This window comes from Thamnophis elegans, chromosome 2 (genome assembly GCF_009769535.1).
Source record: "Thamnophis elegans isolate rThaEle1 chromosome 2, rThaEle1.pri, whole genome shotgun sequence".
NCBI classification, from domain to species: domain Eukaryota; kingdom Metazoa; phylum Chordata; class Lepidosauria; order Squamata; family Colubridae; genus Thamnophis; species Thamnophis elegans.
In genome coordinates this window covers 64,231,720-64,255,918 of record NC_045542.1, presented here as the reverse complement: position 1 = coordinate 64,255,918, position 24,199 = coordinate 64,231,720, and the positions used below count along the sequence as shown (strand labels likewise).

The 24,199-nt window shown below is 37.6% G+C and overlaps 1 protein-coding gene across 1 annotated transcript in view; it reads left to right on the top strand.

Moving 5' to 3' along the window:
- The window catches only part of DNAH9 (dynein axonemal heavy chain 9), a 224,102-nt gene that overhangs the window by 69,585 nt on the left and 130,318 nt on the right, over positions 1–24,199 (top strand). The window contains 5 exon segments of the mRNA XM_032239026.1: positions 1,316–1,489; positions 4,003–4,210; positions 16,703–16,868; positions 19,074–19,176; positions 19,939–20,178. Of these exon segments, the coding sequence (XP_032094917.1) occupies positions 1,316–1,489; positions 4,003–4,210; positions 16,703–16,868; positions 19,074–19,176; positions 19,939–20,178 (891 nt within the window).

The window sequence follows — 24,199 nt, the reverse complement described above, 5'->3', positions numbered from 1 at the left end:
AAATTGCCCTGCCTGCCTGCCTGCCTTACCTACCTGCTTGTCTGTCTGTCTGTCTGTCTGTCTATCCATCTATCCATCCACCCACTCACCCACCCATCGTACCACAAGGTAACTCTATACATGTGCAGTTAAATCTGCAGTTTTGAATGAGATGTCTTCTATCATGTAAGCTGCTTATTTAGGAATTATAAAATTGCCAAGATAAAATACGGGGGAGAAATACAGAAGTTTACCTGTATGTGTCCTGTTTCAGCATTATGACAAGTGTTATTAGTTAAATTTAGGCAGAAATAACTTTTTCTGGGAAGAAGGATGTGGAATTTATAGCACAATATGTATATTATTGGATTGAGTATATGATGCAGGTCATAGCAATGAAGAGACCAATGCAGTCTTGGCTAATCTTAAAAAAAAAATAAGCTAAGGATAAGTACTTGTTTAGGAGATTCATCAGGACTGTAGTCTAGACTGAGAAGTCAAAGAAAAAAAAATCCTAAGAAGTTAGTGGCAAACCACTTATACTTTGTTGTCCAGAAAACTGCATGGCTGTGTCCAGGTAGTCATCATCAGTATTTAAAGCAAGACTTAAGGGAATCATCATGTTTATTGTTTTATACAATAAGGAACTGGTAGCATTAACGTTCCAATAGAATCTTGTCCTCTGCCTGATATCTAGAGCAAGGGCCCCCAACCTCTGGTCCATTTACCTACATCAGTCCATGGCATACCAGTAACAAACAAGCAAAGCCCCAACTGCAGGATGTAGGCAGCATGCGAAACTACTCCCTCCGGTCCTTGGAAGAACATTTCTCCATGGAATCGGTCCATGGAACTAGTCCCTGTTGCTGATGGAGAGGATTTCAAACTTTCTGCAGGAAACAACTATCAGTTGCTTTTGCAGCCCAAGCCACTCTCACTTTGCTCTCTTTTCCTGCTATATCTTTATCTTATTCATCATCCAATCAGGAAAGAAAGTTATCTTCACCCATTTCCATTGCCATCTTGGGTCTTTCTATTTCCCACCTATGTCCCCAGAATGTCTTCCATTATGTATTATTTTTTTGGCTGATTTTAAAAGCCACCTGTTTTAGGGTATCCACATAGAGGTCAGAAAAATCAGAGCTCAAAGGGATCCTACAAAGATCTGTCCCCAAACTTAGAATAATAAGTAAATATCCAATACTTCTCAAGCAAATTGTAAGTAGGATTTGACTCTCAGATAATAATTCACTGGATTGCCTTTCAGTATTTATTACAATAATATAGCAAAAAAATGTATATTCATTAAAACTCATTTTCTCTATTTTTTTGGAAGCTTGTAGACTATAGAGTTGAATTCAGTAAATGGTGGGTGACTGAATTCAAGACCATCAAGTTTCCTTCCCAAGGAACAGTTTTTGACTTTTATATTGATTCGGAAACAAAAAAAATTGAACCTTGGTCCAAGCTGATCCCCAAATTTGAATTTGACCGAGAAATACCATTACAGGTGAGTAATTCATTTATGCGGTTATATGAGACAGAGAATGTTAAAGGCACAAACATAGTTGGAAGAGAATGTGTGAGACATCAGTCTCCAAATTAATTATTTTATTTACACATTATTTTTGAAGCCAGTCTTTACACTGAGAAGCATAGTTGTCTATTTTTCAAACATACTGATAAGCTGTTAGGATTTATCAGTTTATTTATTATAAACTGATTCGGAAATCATTTGGTGAGAACTTAGAGATCTGAATTGTGTCATGAGAGAGAGTGTGAGTGTCTTCCTGAAAGAACAACTTGTTGTTCTTGAACTTAGTGTGATGTGATTTTATTAATTTTTATGTATGTACTTTTTTTGTCTAATTGTATTAAAATGTGATTGTTATCACAGGTTCTATTTAATTCAGTGGGAACACATGCAATAGGGGCCAAATTTGGCATGAAAACAGCAATTGCTCCATCATTATCGTCATTAGTGCAAGGAATACTGTATGTATGGCCTTTTTTCTAGGAATTATATTTAAAAGAAAACCTACTATAGTCCAGTTTTTAAATCAATCCTCCTCTCTTCCTTTTCCTCCTCTGCTCATATTCATTTTTGGCATCCACGTTTTGGTACTGTGTAATGCACAAATAAATATAATGATAATAATGAAGCAATTGCTGTTTTCTTGCCAAATTTGACTTCATTTGCATGTGTTTCCATTAGATTTGGTCTTTTCAAGGTTGAATTGTTCACTAGGGATCATCAGGATGGTTTTAACCTCCTTCCATGCAACATTATTATTATTATTATTAGTAGTAGTAATCAAATTTATAATTTATTTATATTTATAACATATTTATTTAAATTTATAATTATAGCACAAAAGCCTGCTGCCTTTTTTACATACTAGTTTCTTAAGCTACAGAAAACACTGGGCGAGGAGGGTGTATACATCATCCATGCTCCATGCAGCAGCATCTGTTTATCTCCGTAGCAGAGATATCTTGAACTGTTGTTTTTTCTGCTTGAGGCTCTGCAGTTGCTACAAGTTAATGCTGAGTCTCAAGCTGGTGACAGGAGAAGAATGATGCTGGCATGATTTAGGGAGGCAAAAAAAAAAAAAAGCAAATCAGGCCATTCTGAGGCTTTCTTTCTTTTTCTTTTTTGCAATTTTGGCCTTCTTGACAACGAGGGAGAGGTTTTGTAATTTGGCCAGTTTTAGCTCAAAAGTCTTTACAGGCATTATTAGTCTGATTCTACTCTATAGTTAGTTATTTGGATTTCCATTTGTTGTCTTGATGATATAAGAATGGAACTGCAGGGATCCCATCTCCAATCATTTTCAGGAAGGTCACTGTGAATTTTGGAAATAGAAAACAGGAAACAAATTCTGTTAGATGCTGCCATTACATAATATTTTGCTGAAAATTCCACTGTTGTTATTGTGAGAAAAGATCTACAGCAAAGTGCTTATAACCCCTGGGTAAATTATCCAGAATTGGATAAAAGTGGTATTTCTTTGGGTAATGATACACAAACCCATTACTCAGTCACAACAGGGACATTTAAATAAAGACTTTCTGACAAGCAGTTTTGGGTAATGAAAGAAATAGTTTGGGAAGCACTGGTTTAGGGGATACTGTATATTTTTTCTGGAGTTAGACAAACATCTTGCACAATTTAATTTGGATGAGATTATTGGTAAATTAAAATATTAAAAATGTAAAGCAGTTTATTCATGAGCCAATCAAACAAAAAGAATTCTAAGTAGAAGAAGCCTACTGCTAAATTGATATAAACAACCTATGTTCTTTCCCTTAATTCTGAACTTGCTATCTAGTGATGTCATATCACTGGAACTCAGAGCCTGATTCTTAGGTCTATCTTTGCAAAATGATAAAAGAGATGTCAAAGAAGTCACCACACATATCGAAGTAGTCCTTGACTCATGACTGTTTGTTTAACAATAGCTCAAAGTTATGATAGCCTTGAAAAAAGTGACCCATGATCGGTCCTTGAAGTTATGACCTTTGCGCCACCTGCTAGGTCACATGATTGAAATTCAATCATGTGACCAGCTTGCATTTATGATGGTTGCAGTGTCTTGTTATCATATGATCATGATTTGTGACCTTCCCAAACAGCTTCTGTAAAGCAAAGTCAACTGAGGAAGCCAGATTCATTTAACAACCATGTGATTCACCTAGCAGCCACACAATTGGCTTAATGACTGCTGAAAAAATTGTTGTAAAATTGGACCTGGTCACATGATTATTTGTTTAATGGCTGCATTGCTTAGCAATAGAAATTCCAGTATCAGCTGTGGTTGCAAGTTGAGGACTACCTGTATTCCACATTTTGAATATGATTGAAGCTATTTAAGTATAAGGGGTATTTAAAGTATAAAGGAGTATAAGAATAATTGCTCATGAAACATTGTCATGCAATGCCACTTACTGAGCAGACCTGCCCGACTTCTGTGGCTGGGATGTTCTGAGTCTCCTAGTAAATGCCTCTCATATCCCTTTCAGGCATGTCTGGTTCATACCAATGAAACCATCCGGGTGCGCTATTTCATGGATCATCTCTTGGAGAGACACAGGCCTGTCATGCTGGTGGGAAATGCAGGCACGGGAAAGTCTGTGATTGTCGGAGATAAGCTGTCTTTCCTGGATTCCGAGCAGTACCTGGTGAAGAATGTTCCTTTTAATTACTATACCACCTCTGCCATGTTGCAAGGTAAACTGTTGGGTGAAGTGGGGGAGAAGGGGGACAAATTTGCCAAGGCAATTATTTAGCTAGGATAGAAATGTGCTAGGAGTTGTTGAATACTGCAGGTCAAAGAAAAAATTTAAAATCCAGGGTGACATAAAATTCATCACTGATATAGATCCTCCTTTAAAAGTACTACAGAACCCCGAAAGTAGAACTTGATTACTAAAACTCACAGGAAAATGGAGTCCATTATTTAGTTGCAATGCCAAACATAGGACCCTAATTCAGGTAATACATTACAGCAAAAGATTATGGGTGTTTGTAGCACTACAAGTAAATTTCTGTGGCTTGCAACAATACTTTCTAGGTACTGATCTTGGAAAAAAAAATGTCAACCTGGTAACTAAACCAAATATAGGTGTTCTGGTTAATAATTAATTCTGTCAGCTAACAAATGGCTTTGTTTTGCAACTCTGTTTCACAGTAAGAATGTTTTATTTGATTAACCTATGTTTGATGGCATACTATGATGCTCTTTATCACCTTTTTGTGTCACCAGACCAGTTTCGGCACGAGCTCTCAAATCAAAATGCACATGCACACGTACATGCTGGAGCACCATTGACCCAAAGACCAGCTAGCCGGTGCATGCCGGAGCGCTGGAAACCTGAACACGAGATGGCTGGCGTGTGCATGCTGGTCTACGGGTTTCCGGTGCTCCAGTGTGTGTAAAGACCAGCTGGTTGGCAGCATGCATGAACTGAACACCAGGTGGCTGGTGGCGGTGCGAGTGCCCACAGAGAGGGCTCTGCGGGCAACCTCTGGCACGTGTGCCATAGGTTCGCCATCACAGCACTAGACACTTTTGTATCAATATAGGTAAACCTTGGCTTACGACCACAATGGAGCCCAGCATTTCCGTTGCTAGGTGAGACAGTTGTTAAATGAACTTTGCCCCATTTTGCAACCTTTCTTGCCACTTTTTTTTAAGTGAATCATTGCAATTGTTACACGTGAAACTGGCTTCCCCATTGACTTTGCTTGTTGGAAGATCAAAAAATTTGATCACATGACCCCACATGACATTGCAACCGTCATAAATATGAGTCAGTTGCCAAACACCTCAGTTTTAATCACCTGACCATGCAGATGCTGCAACAGTTGAAAGTGCGAAAAAAGATCCCAAGTCACTTTTTTCAGTGTTGTAACTTCGAACGGCCACTAAATGAACTGTTGTAAGTCAAGGACTACCTGTATATGAAAAGGCTTTGGTGTTGTACACTTAAGCTAATTACTTTCTTGCAGCACACGTGACATTTGGGTTTTGGGATTCTTGTGCTGCTCTCATAATCTAAAGAAAATTTAAATTGCAACAAACTAAAATTATATCTTTTAAAATAATTAAAGCTGTCAAGTTTGCACACCCCTGGGGTTTTTTTCTAAAGGGTTAGGGGTGCAAGGCTCTTGTAACCTGACAGCTTTAAAACTTGTGTGCTTCCAATGCCAGAGTTCCTGAGCCAACATTTTGGTTGCTAAGCAAGAGCGTTGTTAAGTGAGTTTCACCACATTTTACAAGTTGGCCACGCCCACTCAGTCACATGACTGCCAAGCCACTCCCACCCAGTCACATGGCCAGCAAGCCACTCCCACAAAGCAGGCCACACCTACAGAAGAGGTTCTAAAAACTTTTGAAACCCACCACTGGTAGTAGCTCGGTAGACCTTTTGGCTGAACCAGCTAGTGTCTTAATGGGTTTGAAGGACTTCTCCATGTTATTTAATATCAAAGCACAGGCCATGCCAGTTCAATCCACTTTTGCTATGATTTTTTTTAAAAAAATTGAAAATCTGTTGTTATCTATTTTTGTGCCAGGATGCTTAAAGTGTAATGCAATGCACCCAGACTGTGTTGTTTTGAAGAACGGATTTCTCATGGGGAAATGGGGAAACATCCTTATAAGCTTTACCTTTTCTGTGGCAATCATTTTATCAATATAATGTTAAAAATGAACATATTTATGAGGCTTTTATCTATAATTGAAATTGCTTTAATATTTGAGCATGAACAATTCAAAATTTATGCAGCTGCAGCAGCAGTTGCAGCAAAAGAGGAAAGAGTTCCACCTAGAATTATTTTGCAAAGGAGAATGCTGCAGGCAAATTGTCAGTTCCTGCAGTTTCTGCCATTCTTTAATCATCCCAGCTACAATCTGGTTACAGTTGAATAAATGTCATAGATTAACCTTACTTGAATTGATGCCCTCCAGATACATTGTATTTCCGTAATTTCATCCAGTATTTTTCATGTTGAAATCTGTCATTCTGAGGATTGTAAAGAGAGGCCTGTAACTCAGAGAGTATTCTTTGTTGTTTATCCAGAAATGTGGGGCCTGTAGGAATAAATAACAGGCGTACTATTCAGTTTCTGAACTAAATGCTTCATTTAGGCTTTTGCTCAGATTGGCAATTTCTTTTGTAATATTGTCCTACTTCGAAGCCTTTTTTTTTGCCTCTTGAATTCCCTCACTATTTGTAGATAATCCACAACTTTGAGACATTTCACAACATTGATCCAGATGGTTTTCTCTGTAGATATTAGATTTAAATATTTTGCATGATGGACCAGAAAAGACAGTTCCACCCTAACACAATTAATAGTGCCCTGATGGAATATATTTAAGAAAACAAAATCAATTTGGAGAATGGATTTTGGATGGCAATCAAAATATGCAAGGGCGTGCTTTTAATAATATTTTGGTTTGATCTTCTATGTTTTAACTCCCACTTTTACAGTTTAAATTCTTACATAATATAATCAGACAACTTTGTGATTGATTTAATCATTATGATACATCAAATTGGTGTCATCTTTAGCAACAATCTAGATACCAAGATGAAAATTGGTTATTGTAAAACAGCCTTTCCTAAACAATAGCCCTGAGCAGTACATTGTGTGTTGCTTCTTAAATGAAGAAAAACCTGATCAGAGAAGCCTTTATATTCTTGGAGGTGTATTTGAGTTTGTACTATCTTGCATATACTCAATTAAATTGTACCAAACAATTAAAAATTATATTCAGCAATATCAAGTCTTATTTTTAAAGTTAGCTTTAGTTAGCATGTAGTTGCTCAGTGGCTAAGGCACTGAACTTGTTGATGAGAAAGGTCAGCAGTTCAGTGGTTCGAATCCTTAGTGCTGTATAACGGAGTGAGCTCCCATTACTTGTCCCAGCTTCTGCCAACCTAGCAGTTCAAAAGCACGTAAAAAATGCAAGTAGAAAAATAGGGATCACCTTTGATGGGAAAGTAACACCGTTCCGTGCACCTTTGGCATTTAGTCATGTTGGCCACATGACCACGGAGACATCTTTGGACAGCGCTGGCTCTTCAGCTTTGAAACGGAGATGAGCACTGCCCCCTAAAGTCGGGAACAACTAGCACATACGTGTGAGGGGAACCTTTACCTTTACCCTTATAGTTAGCATTAGGGTTATTTGCCAACATTGTTTAATTCAAACTGTCATTGAAACATTCTTCTCTGACTTCTATGCATCACTTAAAAGTCCAGGATCCACAAACACAAATATTATCAATTCTTTATGTAGCAATTTTTCATTTCCATCCTCAGTTGCTGCTAATAAGACAAGTCCAGTCCCTTGTGTTAAATAAGAGAGAATCTGTACAATTTAATGCAAACCAGCTTTTGTAGTTTAATATAAATTATGAATGGATTGGAGTTAGTTTCAAAATTAATATGCTTCAATAATAAAAACAGATCACAGAAACTTTTTTTTGGGGGGTGTGTGTAAGATCACTCTTGTCAATATATAATATGGAAGTTTTTTTATTTTTCACTTCAACAAATTGAATGAATGAATTTCTGTATTTGTCCTATTTTATGTCGACCTATAATGAAACCTGCTTGTCTTCATTAATATGTTCAGGAGTGAGTTTTGCAAATCTCTTTGCTAAAATGCTTGTAAACATTTTACAGTCCTGATTAGTGAAATAAATGGGCATTTATATCCATTGCTTCTAAGTTAGTGTAACGGTATTATTCATGTTTCTTTCTATGACTTTTGAACTCTCAAAATATAATTAAAAGGCAAAAGAGAATACTGAACTGAAATGTAATAAAGTAACTAATAACATTTCATTTGTAACTATAAACACTCAGAGTCGTATCAGATTTTACATTCTATATGACTTCCCTACATTAATTTGAAGCAATAAGGCATTCCAAGAATCATTATAATCTTGAATAATATTTAATTTTTTAAAATATTTTATAATTTTGAATTCTTCATTACCGTCCAATTTATGTATATATTTTTCAGAAGATTCCTAATTTTGTTAGCTTTGTAAATCAATTTGTTCTTAGAAAATGTAATGGATAGATTCTTATTTTTCATTTTTTGTTTTTCAGTATTTCAAGTTTTTATTTGACAAGTCACAAAATTTTTGCTTGCTGTTTTGGAAGTTCAGATACATTTCATTTACTTTTATACTTGGAAGAGTTTCCGTTAACAACTCCTATAAGTCTTATTATTAATAGTTGAACCAGAAATTTCTTTCTAAATTTATCATCTTTTTTCATTATTCTTTTTTTAATTCTACTATCTTCACCTGTAAACAATCCTATTGTAAATGCTTTCATTCTGTCACAGACCAGTGCATTCAATTATGTTTTGTTTAAATTAATCTGAAAAAGGAGAGAGAGAGAGAGGGAGAGAGGGAGGGAGGGAGGGAGGGAGGGAGAGAGAGAGAGAGAGAGAGAGAGAGAGAGAGAGAGAGAGAGAGAGAGAGAGAGAGAGAGAGAGAGTGAGTATCTTGAGATTCAAATGCATGAATTCTGGATAGAAATAAAGTAATTGGTGGTGGCAGCTGGGAAAAAAATGGCCAGTGGAAAAAGATCATAGTGGCCTAAGAATAGAAATTGTATTTTTCCTACATTTGGTATCATCTTTCAACCTTCTTTTTTATATGTATGTAAAGTTTTTTTTCATTTTCATAACATATAACCACATGCATACTATTACGTAGCTAACATTGTATTATATTATTAAATGTTTGCATCAATTCATCTTACCATCAACTCCCCAAAACAATTAAACAATTTATTGGCTCTTCTGCTCTCCATACACCATCACTTTCTTCTCTCTCTCTCCTCCTCCTCCCTATCTCCTTTCTTCCCTCTGTCGTTCTTGTCTTCTCTACTTCCTCTTCTGCTCTCCTTCTCCTCTCTTTCCACTCCTTCTTTCTCTCCTCCTCTTCCTCCCCCTGCCCTCTCACCTATCCCTTACCTCTCTCCTCTACTTCACACTCTTCATCTCATTTACTTGGTGTATTTCAACTTCTGAGCGAGCTCCATTTTATGTTGATGGTATTTATAATTCCTTTTCAATATACATATCTAATTTTAACATATATCTTCCTACTTTTTTAAAAAAGAGAGGAAAATGTATACATATATAGTAACTGTGTTTTTAAACTCCCCCCTCTGCCTATTTTTGACCGAGATGTAGACCTACTTACAATTCCCCGCTATTCTCCTCATTATATTTATATAATTATGCATCTTTACACACCCCAAATGTTTGATTCTGTCTTTGTAATCTCAATAATTTCCCATTGTAGTTATATTTCATGTTCCCTCTCCATTTTTCCATATCTTGGGCTAGGTTATCTTAATTGTCTTTAAATAACAATTCTTACTGTTCAATGTTCATTACAATTCCCTTAATGTACTCTATAGAATAACAAGCTGTACACATCTCACATTGTTCATCATTTTAGAAGTTCTATATATGTTCATGTTTTGTATATTTTAACCTATGCTTATTTGTCCTTCCATTGTCATATTCAATCGATTAGCAATTCAGTTTAATTATTATGTATAAAAGTGCATCACAAACCTCTGTTTTACAATCTCCCCATATCAGTTTCATATTTGTCCATATTCCATATATTTTAACATTTATTTAATTATATTTCCATTATCACATTCAAACCGTTAGCAACTCAATTTTATTGTCATGTTTAGGAGTAAACCACATATCTCAGCTTTATATTTCCCCATATAACAATGTCTAATTGTCTGATTTTTTCCTAGTAAGTCTTTTGTCTCATTTCTCTATTCCTGTCTCCTCCCTTTTCTTTGTTTTGACACGTCCGCCTTCTTCAATTTTCCCCAAGTCGATGTCAAACCCAAAGAAATCTTTTATATTTCCCTTTGTTGGGACGTAATCCCCTTCTTCAGTTTTTCCTATGCCACTGGCAACATTTCGTCTGCTTTTTATTTCCTTTTGTTGGGACAGATTCCCCCCACCCTTTTCAATTTTCCCTATACCACTGTCAAACCCAATGAAGGTTTTTTTCTGCTTTTTATTTCCCACCGTTTCTACCCCTTCAATATCCCTCCCCTAGTGATTCAACCCTCCATTTTCCCTTTCTTTCTTTTTGCCAAAATCCATATCTGTCCATTAATATAATTTATTCTCTCAAGATTCTTTGCCTTTTCCAAGTTTTGATTTATGACTGTGGGTTAATTAGATCTTCTTACCAGTCTTTCATCTCGTCCTGTATGCTCCTGTTCAGTTGCTTTGGCTGGAAGCCAGCTTCTTGTGCAGCCATGTTGCCATGCTGCTGCACCTACTCTGATTCAGAGAGCAAATATCCGACCTGTGAGGGACCTGTTGCCTTCCTCTGGGTCTGATGAGACACTGCCCCTTTGTTGCCCCCTCTCCAGGGGGGTTCTGATCCAAAAAGGATCTCGGAATTGGTTTGTCAGACAGGGTTCATGTGAGGCTCTTCAGAGCTCACACCCTTCACGTCTGTTCAGCTGGAGAACTTCTGGTCGATCCTATCTTTCAACCTTCTTAAGTCAGCGCTCTCTTCATCCACTGGATTTCGGGTTCAATGATTAAAATTCTTTTCAACTCACAGGACTGTAGCTGCGAAAATCTCTCTTACTGTTATGTTTTAAAGAACGTCCTTGTTCCACTCCGCCTTTCTTATAAGCAGCAGTGAAAGATTCTTGTTATACCTTTGCAGCAGCACAAGGATTCATGCTGGTTCTCTACATGTAAGTGACTGGGGTATTAAGCCCATGCAAGCAAGATGCAAATAACTAAGCATAGAGAAAGGCAACATTGGAGGACATAGTTTGTGTGACATTCAGGAGTTTTTACAGAATGTTTACATTATCCAACATAATTATGATGCTCTGCAGACTTCCAGATGCAATTAGCTGCCAAGCATAAGGTAAGTCAGGGAAAATCCTGCAAAAGGCCATTGAGCCTCCTTGCAAAGTTTCTTCTTGTATCATATTTACCCGGGGAGAATTCCACAGCCCATCAGCCTCTAGGAAACACAGCAGATGCTTAATAACTCTAAATACAGTGACTGTTTATTCCTGTATAATTGGGATCTGTGTGTCTGTGCTAGACATGTGGCTTATGATATTATTGTGAGGCGCATTCTCAAATTAAAACACTGCTTTCACGAACATGTCATTTAATCTCTCAGTAATTGCATTTCAATTTGATGTATCTCTTCTACACTTGTTAAGACTCTAAAAGGGTTGTTTTCTATGTTAATTAAGCTCTAATTAAATGCTTATTTGAAAACCGTATCTCACTTCCAGAAATTTCAAAATTGTCATGGTGCTAGGTTGTTGAAAGGAGAAAATTCTGCAGAGACAGAGGTGTCAGCTTTCCCCCAGTGTTTCAAATTCTTTTATGCCCCAAGCTGTCAAAACCTGGGAAATCAGATACATTGCATGGATGCTAAATGCAAAGCAAAAAGCACTTTAATAACCTATAAATATATAATCAGTGTAGTGAAAAGCAAATTATAAATCTTTTTTAATTGTTTGCCTATGTCATGAAATTCAGATGCAGATATTTGGAAATGTTTTATTCTTGCAGGATTGCTTCTAGCAATCCTTTAGTGTTTTACTAAAGTATGGCAGAAAATATAGTCTTCAGTTCTGTTTCCCCTTACTAGGGCAATGGGACCCCTTACTTCTGAATAAATGTGTTTTTGCTGTTTTATGTATGTGAAGTGTATGTATCTATACATATTACTCATCAGGTTATTTTGTTGTTGTTGTTAGTTGTGAAATCATGTCTGACCCATCACGACCTTATGGACAATGTTCCTCCAGGCCTTCCTGTCCTCTACCATCCCCCAGAGTCCATTTAAGCTCACACCTATGGCTTTGGTGATTCCACCCAGCCACCTCATTCTCGGTTGTCCCCTTCTTCTTTTGCGCTCAATCTTTCCAAGTATTAGGTTTTTCTCCAGTGAGTCCTTCCTTCTCATTAGGTGGACAAAGTATTTGAATTTCATCTTCAGGATCTGGCCTTCTATAGAGCAATCAGGGTTGATCTCCTCTAGGAATGACTGATTTGATCACCTTGCAATCCAAGGGACTTGCAGGAGTCTTCTCCAGCACCATAGTTCAAAGGCCACTGGGTTATTATATGTTAATATGTAGAGCCTTATAGTGCATGTATGTATGTTGAAAATCTATATATTTATATTGTCATCCATACAAGAATATGTACTAAATGGGGCAGAAGGCAGAATTAATGCCAGTATCAAAACAGCAATAATGTATGGGAAAGTAATACATTTAGATAGTGGATAACAGAAGCAGAATTCTGTCTAAAAAAGCAACATGATGCTCATATTCATAAGAAGTTGAAAGGATTTGGATATATTGCCATTCAAAGTGAGGAAGCTAAACCATTTTGTAAATACAGGTTCCTATGTGGAAAAGTATGGTAAATGAAACCCAAGACTTAAACTTTGGAACATATAGAGAGAGTTAGATTCTCAGATAACCTCAACCTAACAAGGACTGCTCGGTGTCTGCAATAAAGTAATGTATCTATCTAAAACCTCATCCTTGGATTTTCTAATAAGCTTGTGGGAGAACATCTGCTCTGCTACAGAGGGATTTATGTCCATTCCCAGGCAGCATACCTGACATGGAGCCATAGACCAGATGGAGACATTCAGAGGTTTATTATTGCTACTTGGGTTGTTACTCAATACTTTTGAAGCAGAATAAAACAAAGCAGTCTGTTTTTATAGCCATTGATTTCTTTAACCTGGAGAAGGATAAACTTCCATTCAGATAAAACGAATGCTTATTCAGGTTTTGGCAGAGCAGCATTTATCAAAATGAAATAATGTGTCCCTGGAATGTATCACTATATCCGAAATGAAATTGAAAGTTGTACAACAGAAGCTTGTCACTAGTAATTGTTCAACAAACCTATAAATTAAAGTATTTGTACATTGGATGAATTATACAGGAATCTGTAAAATTGTTACATCACTGATAATTGCAACAATTCTGCTAAAAATAGTTATTAACTTATTCAGATTTGAATTTTCTTCTCTGTTTAATTCTTATCCTGTTCTGCTTCACTTTTTTGTGGATGAGCAGAATATTTTTCTGAGGAAATATACAGCAAACGTGGATAATTCAAAACATATTTTAGAATGGCTACATTTAAGGACGCTGCCTAAGAGTGGAGCTAAATATGATGTTAATTTTTAGGGCTGTTTCTAACAATAGCAATGCTACATGAAGAACTGTAATGGTGTGAGGATGACCTTGGAGGAGGAGGAGAGGAAGAGAAGCCACCTAGAAAAATCAGACAGGAGAGGCAGGCGCCCTTCAGTGGCTTCATAGCTAGAAAGAGAGAAACTCAGAAAGGTGCCAGGTAAACTAGATAGGAAACATGACTAGATGAACTAAATCTACTTTATCGTAAAGCTACATAACAGAATCTTGCAAGTCTGAAAGTACAAATGTAGAAAAGATGTGGGGACTCTAGAAAGAGTGCAGAGAAGAGAAACAAAGATGATTAGGGGACTGGAGACTAAAACATATGAAGAACAGTTGCAGGAACTGGGTATATCTAGTTTAATAGAAAGAAGGACAAGGGGAGACATGATAGCAGTGTTCCAATATCACAGGGGTTGCCACAAAGAAGAGAGAATCAAACTATTCTCCAAGGCACCTGAGGATAGAACAAGAAGCAATGGGTGGAAACTAATCAAGGAGAGAAGCAATTTAGAACTGAGGAGAAATGTCCTGACAATTAGAACAATTAATCAGTAGAACAGCTTGCCTCCAGAAGTTGTGAATGCACCAACACTGGAAGTCTTTAAGTAGATGTTGGATAGCCATTGGTCTGAAATGGTATAGGGTTTCCTGTCTAGGCAGGGGGTTGGACTAGAAGACCTCCAAGGTCCCTTCCAACTCTGCTATTGTATTGTAAAACTTCCTGCCACCACCTCTTTGAACTGCTAGATCCATTAGGGCAGGTCCTTCCTCTATTTCTCCATTAAGGAAAAGGTATACATGATATTTCCTCCTCCAATTTTTCCATGCCACAATATCCAGTTAGTAGTTTTGGTCAACATGACTTGGCCAAAATCATGAGTTTTCATGGCCAAGAGTAGACTTGCATCGGTGAGATGAGTGGCATATAAGTTTGGTAAATAATAAATACATGTCTCCATGGTCTTAGTCCAATGACCTTAACTCCTGCACCAGTGTCTTTCTAGGGTTTATATGTCTTTATAGGATTTGATCCTGCAAAGAGTTTGTATTAGCAATCTTCCAACCTTTTGATGGGTAGAAAAGTTTGCTTTTTCTCAATGTCTATAGAGAACATATAGATTTTTTTTCAGCTGTTCAACTCACTACATACGTTATAGTGAGCTATGTCTAAAAAGCAAAGCTAAAGACTTCTCTTTTTCCTTAGTTTGATTTCAATCAGTATCAGTTACTGATTTTTCTGCTTTTTGGAGAGGAATTTCTTTCATTTCACTAGAATAATAACGATATGTTCATACACCTAGTTGGTAGTAAATTCCCACTAGTTGATAGTCTCTCTAGTTATTATTTCTAGAAGAAGGAGAGGTTGGGAGTACTTGTGTCCCTTCTCAGACATCCACTGGACACGTGAGGAGAAATTGCTTGCATCTTTTTAAGATCCCTTAAGCAGTGGAACCAGCTGAAGTCAGTAACTGGGGAACTGTCTCCATTTGTTCTTTGTCACCTTCTATGGAAAAACTAACACAGCTGTCATGCCAGATACAAATAGAAGAATCTAGCTTAGACAATTCTACATTGGCCAAAGATCCCTGTCTTCCTGCACTGACCTCTTACAGATCTCTAAATGGTGAAGAGGGGAAAAAAAGAAGAAACCAGCAGCCCCAACCTTTTAGGCATCAGGGACCAGTTCCGTGAAGAGAGGTTTTTCCATGGACTGAAGGGGATGCGATTTCACATGTTGCCTGCATCCCGCAGATAGGGCTTCACTTGTTTGCATGGCTCAGTTTCTTGCTTACTGAGGCCTAGTGCTGGTCCATGGACTGGGGGTTGGGGACCCCTGCTCTAAATGTAACTTAAGTCACTCTGAATAAACAAACAAATTGGCTGAAATTGCTATGGTGTTAGTCTCCTCCCAGTGATTTTCTAAGTGATCAGAGGAAGCCTTTACAATCCATTAGCTAAACACTTGCCTTCAACATTAGTATGAAGTCACATGTCAACATCAGTAATTCTGTTCCAGGGATTGCTCATTTCAACTCTGTGTAGGGTGGCCTTTGGTCTCCTCTGTTTATGTTTGTGCTAGATTTAATAGTTCCTTTGCTTGAGTAATCTTGTTCTTTTGGACATAAAGGAAGGATTCCACCATTGTAAAATGAGCTCATTTATTACCAGTGTGTGTGCTATAGAAACAGAAGAATAACAACAGGTGGTTTACCTGTAATTAGTTATTTGGTTATCTGTGCATTCATTTCCCACTTCTGTGCAGATGCCGTCTTGGGTAGATATGTTGCATTCTTATGACTGTTGTATTGACCTCTAGAAATGGAAAAATGAGACAAAGACTTCTAGACATACAATGTAGGGTGCCCTTCCTGCCCAAAATATCTTTAGCTATGAAATGTTCATGATAAAAGCATTTATGCAGATACAAACTTTATGCTTGTGAATGTATAGATGACTATTTGAAGACACCAAATTACAGATAGCCAGTTTTTCTAATTTTTTGACAGTGTTCACAAGATAGGAAACCAGTTTATTTGCTCCATGCATTAATAAAAAAAGGTTGATGGATCACTCTACATCCCTATTAACCTGCTGCTAGTGTATTTGTTATTTCCCAAGTTGTTAAGCATCCTAACTAGAGATCTTTAGATTTGTGAGGCATTTCCTGCAGTTCTTGTGTATAGTTGAAATCTATTAACAACTATTTTGTTAATCTATGATTCTGTTTTCATGGGCTTCTCTGCTGCTGAAAGTCTTCCTTTGTGAGGAATTATGTGACGTGATCCAGTCATCACTAGGCTTGATACTGGCATAGGTTTTCTTTTATTTATATTAACATAGGTGCCTTATAGCTGAGGTAGATTGTCAGCCTGTCAGTGATTATATTAAGAATTTGCTTTCTAAAAATTCTGAGCCTTTGTTTTCTCGTAGCTGTTCTTGAGAAGCCATTGGAAAAAAAGGCTGGAAGGAATTATGGTCCCCCTGGAACAAAGAAACTCATCTACTTCATTGATGATATGAATATGCCTGAAGTTGATACCTATGGAACAGTTCAGCCTCATACACTGATCCGGCAACATCTAGATTATGGGCATTGGTAGGTTAGGGATGGATAAATTGATCCATTTTTGATCATGGCTTTATACTGAACTTTATTTTGTTCCCACCCAATCTACATTAAAAATAAATAAACAAACATAAAAACAAACCAAAATATTCAGAGTAGTTAGGCTAAGTTTGGGATGGATGATTTTGCTTCTGATTTGAATCACTGTTATATGAGTTTATTTATAGCTCCAGTCTGTTTTCTACCCCTCTTCTTGCACAAGTAAGAATCACATCACAATCTTTGGACATTAATAAAATCTGATGGATATTCTAGTTAAGTTTGAACTGTACATTAATCCAAGAGATGTAGTCAGGTTCTTCGGTATCATTTATGAAGACTGAATTATTCATACATCCCCATGGAAAGGTTCTTTATGTAGCGCAAAACTCCCAATAAAACATCTTGTTTTTATTTTAACACTGCAGCCTATAGAATGTGCAATCCATCCTTTATTATTGGTATGGATTGGCTTCTTTTTAGCTCCCCCTCCCCCAGTCTTCCTACCCCTAGACCCTTTTCAGTCTGGTTTCAGGCCTGGTTACTGCACTGAAACCGCTTTGGTCGCACTGACCAATGATCTCTGGCGGGCCAGGGATAGAGGACATTCCTCTATCCTAGTGCTCCTTGACCTCTCAGCGGCCTTCGATACCACTGACCATGGTATCCTTCTGCGACGGCTGGAGGAGGTGGGAGGCACCGTTTTACGGTGGTTCTCCTCCTACCTCTCCAACAGGTCGCAGTCGGTGTTGGTTGGAGAGCAGAGGTCGACTCCTAGGCCCCTTAATTATGGGGTGCTGCAGGGGTTGGTCCTGTCCCCCCTCCTATTTAATATCTACATGAAGCCACTGGGTGAGATCATTTTCCGGCACGGGATTAAATACCACCAGTATGCGGATGATACACAGCTGTATTTGTCCGCCCCATGCCAACTCAGCGTAGTGGTGGAAGTGATGTGCCAGTGCCTGGAAGCTGTTAGGGTCTGGATGGGAGTGAACAAGCTTGCACTCAATCCTGACAACACTGAGTGGCTGTGGATGTTGCCTCCTAAGGACAGTCCAGCTAGTCTGTCCCTAAACCTGGGAGAAGAAAATTTGCTCCCCTTAGAGAGGGTCCGCAACTTGGGGGTCCTCCTGTATCCGCAGCTGATGTTGGAACATCATCTGTCGGCTGTGACCAGGGGGGCCTTTGCCCAGGTTCGCCTGGTGCACCAGTTGCGGCCCTATTTGGACCGGGAGGCACTGCAAACAGTCGCTCATGCCCTCGTCACCTCAAGACTGGATTACTGTAATGCGCTCTACATGGGGCTGCCCCTGAAAAGTGTTCGGAGACTACAATTAGTCCAGAATGCAGCTGCACGAGTGATACTGGGTGTACCTAGGTACACCCACATTACACCTATCCTCCGCGAGCTGCACTGGCTTCCTATTGGTCTCCGAGCACGATTCAAGGTGCTGGTTATCACCTTTAAAGCCCTACATGGATTAGGACCCGGATATCTTTGGGACCGTCTTCTGCAGCACATCTCCCTAAGACCGATAAGATCGCACAGGATGGGCCTTCTCCAGGTGCCATCAGCTGGACAATGCCGGCTGGCGACGTCCCTATGGAATGAGCTACCCCCAGAGATCCGGACCCTACCCACTCTCATGCCCTTCCGAAAAGCTATTAAGACCTGGCTATTCCATCAGGCCTGGGGCTGTTGACCTCTGGATTGAGGTCCAGCCCCGCTTAGATTGGGTGTATATTGTGTCTTTTTAAATTTGTCATGTTTTATCTTTTTTTAATTTCTCTTAATCTCTGTTTCTGTAAGCCGCCCGGAGTCCTCCGGGATTGGGTGGCCTATAAATTTAATAAACAGTTAAACAGCTTTGCCCTTTTGAATGGAATGTAACTTGTGGCTTTAAAGAATTGGTCTCATCATGGATATGCATGATTTTAGAGAAATCACAATCATTATGGAATGCATTGATGTAATGGAAACATATGTGAATTTTAACCTCATCCAGCCCCCCTGCCCTCAAATTGTACAGTCTCTGTTGGAATATTAATTGAAAACAGCTGGGATGCAGCAGGTGCCTAGTGCCCCCCCACAACATGCTGCTTCAGACTTGGCAATGTTTGGCAGGCACACTGCTGTTGTCACTAATAATCTGTGATTAGAATGATGCATTCTTTTTTCTTTTTCTGGCAAAGGTATGACAGAAACAAGCTGTCCCTGAAGGAAATCACGAATGTGCAGTACGTGTCATGCATGAATCCCACTGCAGGCAGCTTTACTATCAACCCACGTTTGCAGGTATTGCTTGCTGATCTAGAACACTTCAGGTTTTGTTAATTACCTTCATTTTTTTCATGCTTGGTTAGATTATGCCCAAGCAAAGAGAAGCTCCAGGAATGGAACAGTTTATCTGTCACAAATCAAAACTAAAGGCTTGATAGGAGAGGAAAAGGATGGAGTGGCCGGCAGAAATTAATGGTTTTCTGGAATGATCATCCTTTATATAGAACTAATTCATTATTTTCTATATTGCTTTAATACATCAGTAAACCATATCTCTGTGCCTTCCATTTAGGTCAATTGGGATAGGACTATAAAGTTCAAGAGAAAAGTAAGGTAAAAGAATTTCAGTACCACGGACAGCAGCACACGGGTTTTCCTCACTCTAACCCTTGTGATGAATGCAAGTCCTCATCACTGCAACGCCATCTCTAAATGACATGGTCATTAAGCAAAATTTTGTGATTGGCTCACTTAGTGACAGCAGTCCCCCACAGTCTCAGGTGCAGTTAAGTAGATCCCATGTGGTCATTAAGCAAGAACATCATATGACCATGACTTGTGACCTTCTGCTAGCTTCTTATTCACTTTACTTGTCAGAAGCTCACTGGGAAGATTGCAAATGGCAATTATGTACCTGTGGGATAGTTGTAAATGTACAACAGTTGCCAAACGCCAGAATTGTGGTTATGTGACCACAATATACACAGTAGGTATACCCTTTCTCTTATGTATAATGCCTACTGATTGTGTTTTGTTTTTTATATTATGTTTTTGCAGCGCCACTTCTGTGTGTTTGCTCTCTCATTTCCTGGGGCAGATGCTCTTTCCACCATTTACAGTACTATCCTAACTCAGCATCTAAAATGTGGGAACTTCTCTGCAGCCTTACAGAAGTCATCCCAGCAGTTAATACATCTGGCTCTTGCTCTGCACCTGAAAATAGCAGCCACATTCCTCCCAACAGCTATTAAATTTCACTACAACTTCAATCTTAGGGATTTCTCCAACGTCTTCCAAGTAGGTTGCTTTCTGTTTGGGGAACTATTTATTATTTTGACTGTGTATATGCTTAAGGAGGCTAAATTTTGCAATTAAGTCAAATTATGTTGGCAGTGTGCAATCATGCCCTCTCCAAGAATCAGTTTGAAGCTTGGCAAAATAAAAAAAAAACACTAAAAAAAATAAGAACAAGAAACCAAAATGGTGCTAAAAAGGTCAGTTGCTTTTGCTGTTGAAACATGGCCTTTGTTCTATATTTGTTGGGTTGTTGTTGTAATGTTTAGGATAAGTCTGGTCCATTATTATTGCCATCTATGATCTGTTTTACAGTAATGGGTGAATTTTTAACCTGTAACCTGTACACCATCCAGAGTCACTGTGAGTTAGGTGACTTTATAAATATGGTCTAGAAATGAATGAATGCACAAAAAAGTAAATATTTCTATGGTATTGTATGCATATTGTAATATCAATTAATGAAAGAAGTTCAGAGTTTTTGCAGTGATTTCATTGTTCTGTGGAATATGTATTTCTTCTCCTTTTTATATAATAGTAATTATTTATTTTAAAACATTAGCTCTTTCTGAATTAAAAGAAAGATCAGTTGAGTCTTCTTCACACCATTTAATAACATGGTTTATGATTGCCTAAACTGCAGCTTCTTTTAATACACTATTAATGACCTATTTTAAAACATGCACAGTTTACTGAAAGATATAATTGATTAAAATTATTGCTGCGTATTGATTATCTTGTTTTCAATTAAAATAGAATGCGTGAAAAGCAGCCATTCGACAGAAAAGCTGAAAATAATTTCTTGGGAGTTTGGTTTATTCAGGAAGTAGTTTAATTTAGTTTAGCAATTTTATTCACTGTCCAAGATTGTTATAGGATACAAATATACACATGTAAATATGTAAAATTTATAATATAATATAACATATAGAAATATGTACTCTAAGATACATAGCAAACTAACACATATAATAATACTTCCAACTCTCTTTGTTACAGTAGAATAAGGCATTAACAACAGATCACAGTGTTTTGCTTTTCCATAATAGTATGAACAAGTCATTTCTATAAAGCTCTATCAATCTAATCTGTAAAAACCAAAGTCAAAGTTTCATTCTTTTCCACTTCAAGCACGGAGTTCAGAATCAATTTCCATGCGGAAACAAAAGTACTTATGTTCTTTTCTTTAATCAAGGTAGTTGTTTGATTTGACAATTCCAGCATTAAACCCACATTGTCCTTACAGAAATTGCAACTAAGAATAACTTAGCAACTTTTTTTGGTGCTTTGAGTAATCCTATGGTAAGATGAGCAACCATTACATTTTATCAACAAATAAAACTTTTTAAATATTTCAAGGGAACCTTCTGCTATCAGAAAATACATATGTTTCTCACCTTGGCAGTCCACCTGGCCAGCTAATGAAGAATGCTAAGTTTAGTATGTGAAACAGTTCACAAAAACACATGAAACTGACTCTATTGATCCTTATAAACAGGCACTGAGCAAAATTACTATTTCCTCTTTGGAGCCATAGCTAATATAACACTGAATGCAGCTTGTGAGCAATCTGTCTCTCCACAGCCCACTGTATAATAGCAGGAACAATGTCTTGTAAATTGGGGTCAAACTCACGATCTTTTATCTTCAAATACACTTTTTCATAACCCTGTTGAAGCAGATACTGAGCTGAAGGAACTGCAAAAATGTAAAGCCATATCTGTGCTCTTCTTCCAAGAAGAATAGAACTTGAGATTTCTGTGCAATTTGTTTTTAACCAATACGGTTAACAGCAAGATTGTGCATGTATCTTTGTAGAAGGAAGATAAATTTTGAGATGCAAAGGTGCATTTGGAACATAGCAAGGGGTTTAAAATACTGCTATTAAAATGTACTCTGAATTACTTTTAATGGTCTCAAGTCCTAAACTGCACTTTTTGCTTTTGTTTTTTACTGTTGCAATGGCACATTTATTGCTTCTGGGGCTGGCACATTGAACTATTGCATTGCCCCTTTTTTGTGCATACACTAATGCCTTTTACTTTTGCAAATTCATGTTAAGGAAGATAATTCCTAAATATTTAAAATATTTTCCTTGTTCACTTGTTCTGTGATGGTAAAGAATATCTCCCAATTATGTATGCAGCTGCTATCTTTGTTGGTAATATTGTAAACAAAATTGTTAATTTTGGTATAATTCATATGATCTAATATACATGATATCACTCTTACATGTGTGTGTATACATGTATATGTGTATACATACATATGTGTTGTGACTCAGCAGTTCTGCTGTGAGTTTTTTCGGGATACAAGATTCAGTATGCAGCTGGGGCTTGTGGGAGACAAGTTTGGAGATAAAAGGACGGATGCTGCCACGCCCCAGTCGCTGGAGTCAACGTCGTTCCTTCATGCGTGCCTTGGTTTGTACAACATTGCTTGCTTATTAATCGTGATTTATGCCTGTTACACTTGGATAAGTGCTTTGGTGTTTCATGTAAACCTGATCCGTGGAGACTGTGGAAGAAGTGAAGTGCTTGTAAGAGTCTTTTGTTTTGCATTCTTGTCGGAGACTTGTATTTATGTTATTTCTGGGCTCGAAGCCAGTTTGAACTGAAAACTGATAAAGAAAGACTTCCTTTTAAGTTGCCTGCCTGCGTTTGTTAACGAGCCATGAAGGGGGGGACAGAACACATATGTATATGTATATTAGAACATATGGTCTGATGTAGATATCTGATGAAAGTATCTGATATGGATAACTTCATTGATTTGAACCTCTACCAAAGGGAAAATATGGACTATTTTAGGTATTTTAGAATAAGCTACACATTATTAGGACTAATATTTACATGCAAATCAACCATACTTATCCAGTATTTGATCTGATCTAAATGAGCATATGAACATTCACTGCCACCATCATATATAAAAAGAAAGTTCCATAAGATGTTTCCATTTGTTTGTCTATTACAGGGGTAGTCAACCTTTTTATACCTACCGCCCACTTTTGTATCTCAGTTAGTAGTAAAATTTTCTAACCGCCCACCGGTTCCACAGTAATGGTGATTTATAAAAGTAACTTTACTTTCTAAAATGTATAAAGCAGAATTACAGCAAACCCCTACCACCCACCATGAAAGTTGGAATGCCCACTAGTGGGCAGTAGGGACCAGGTTGACTACCATTGGTCTATATTATATCCAATATTATTTTGGAAGACTCAATTGTTTGCATCCTACACCTAAACAATCAAACCAATACTTAGGTTTAAATTGGATTCTATTATAATTATTTGATTCTTTACCACTTTCACTTCTTAGATATATCATTACTGATAATTTGTTAGTAGTTGTGCAATACTTTTCCTTCACTCTCCACATTTCACATGATTTTTCTCAGTAAGGGAGCTTTAGGAAGACTAATATATTGAGCTGCAGCTTTCTAAAATTCACTGGACTATCTGAATTATAGTGACTGTGGCCAAGTAGCACAATTTGTGCATTTATATTCTTGCTTGTAAGTCTAAAGTGGTTTTGTAGTAACTTGGTAATGATTGCTTCAGGGGGAAATTTGGTCATAAAGTCTACAATGCTGATTAATAATGGTGAAAATATTATCATGCAGATGATGGTAACTACTTCAGAAAGTTTCCTTTTGATTTCCTCCACAACTGAAGATCTCCCTAAAATGGCAGCCCAGGATTTGACATTAGTTCTTTCAACCATACAGCTTAATTATTTTTAGTTCTTTTATCACAGTTATCCACTCTTTCTAGGTATAGTCTGTTATCTTTGCCAGCTTTCATAGAGTGGATATATTATTATTATTATTATTATTATTATTATTATTATTATTATTATTATTATTATTGTTGTTGTACAATTGTATCACAGCGGCCAGTTGTTTCGCCGGATTTGGCATTGGTTACTAGTCGGGCCCCACCCAGGGGCCTAGGACGTCGTAACGTATTTTCGTAATATGCGTGCAGATCCAAGCAGTGCAGCTTTTTGCATTTGACTGA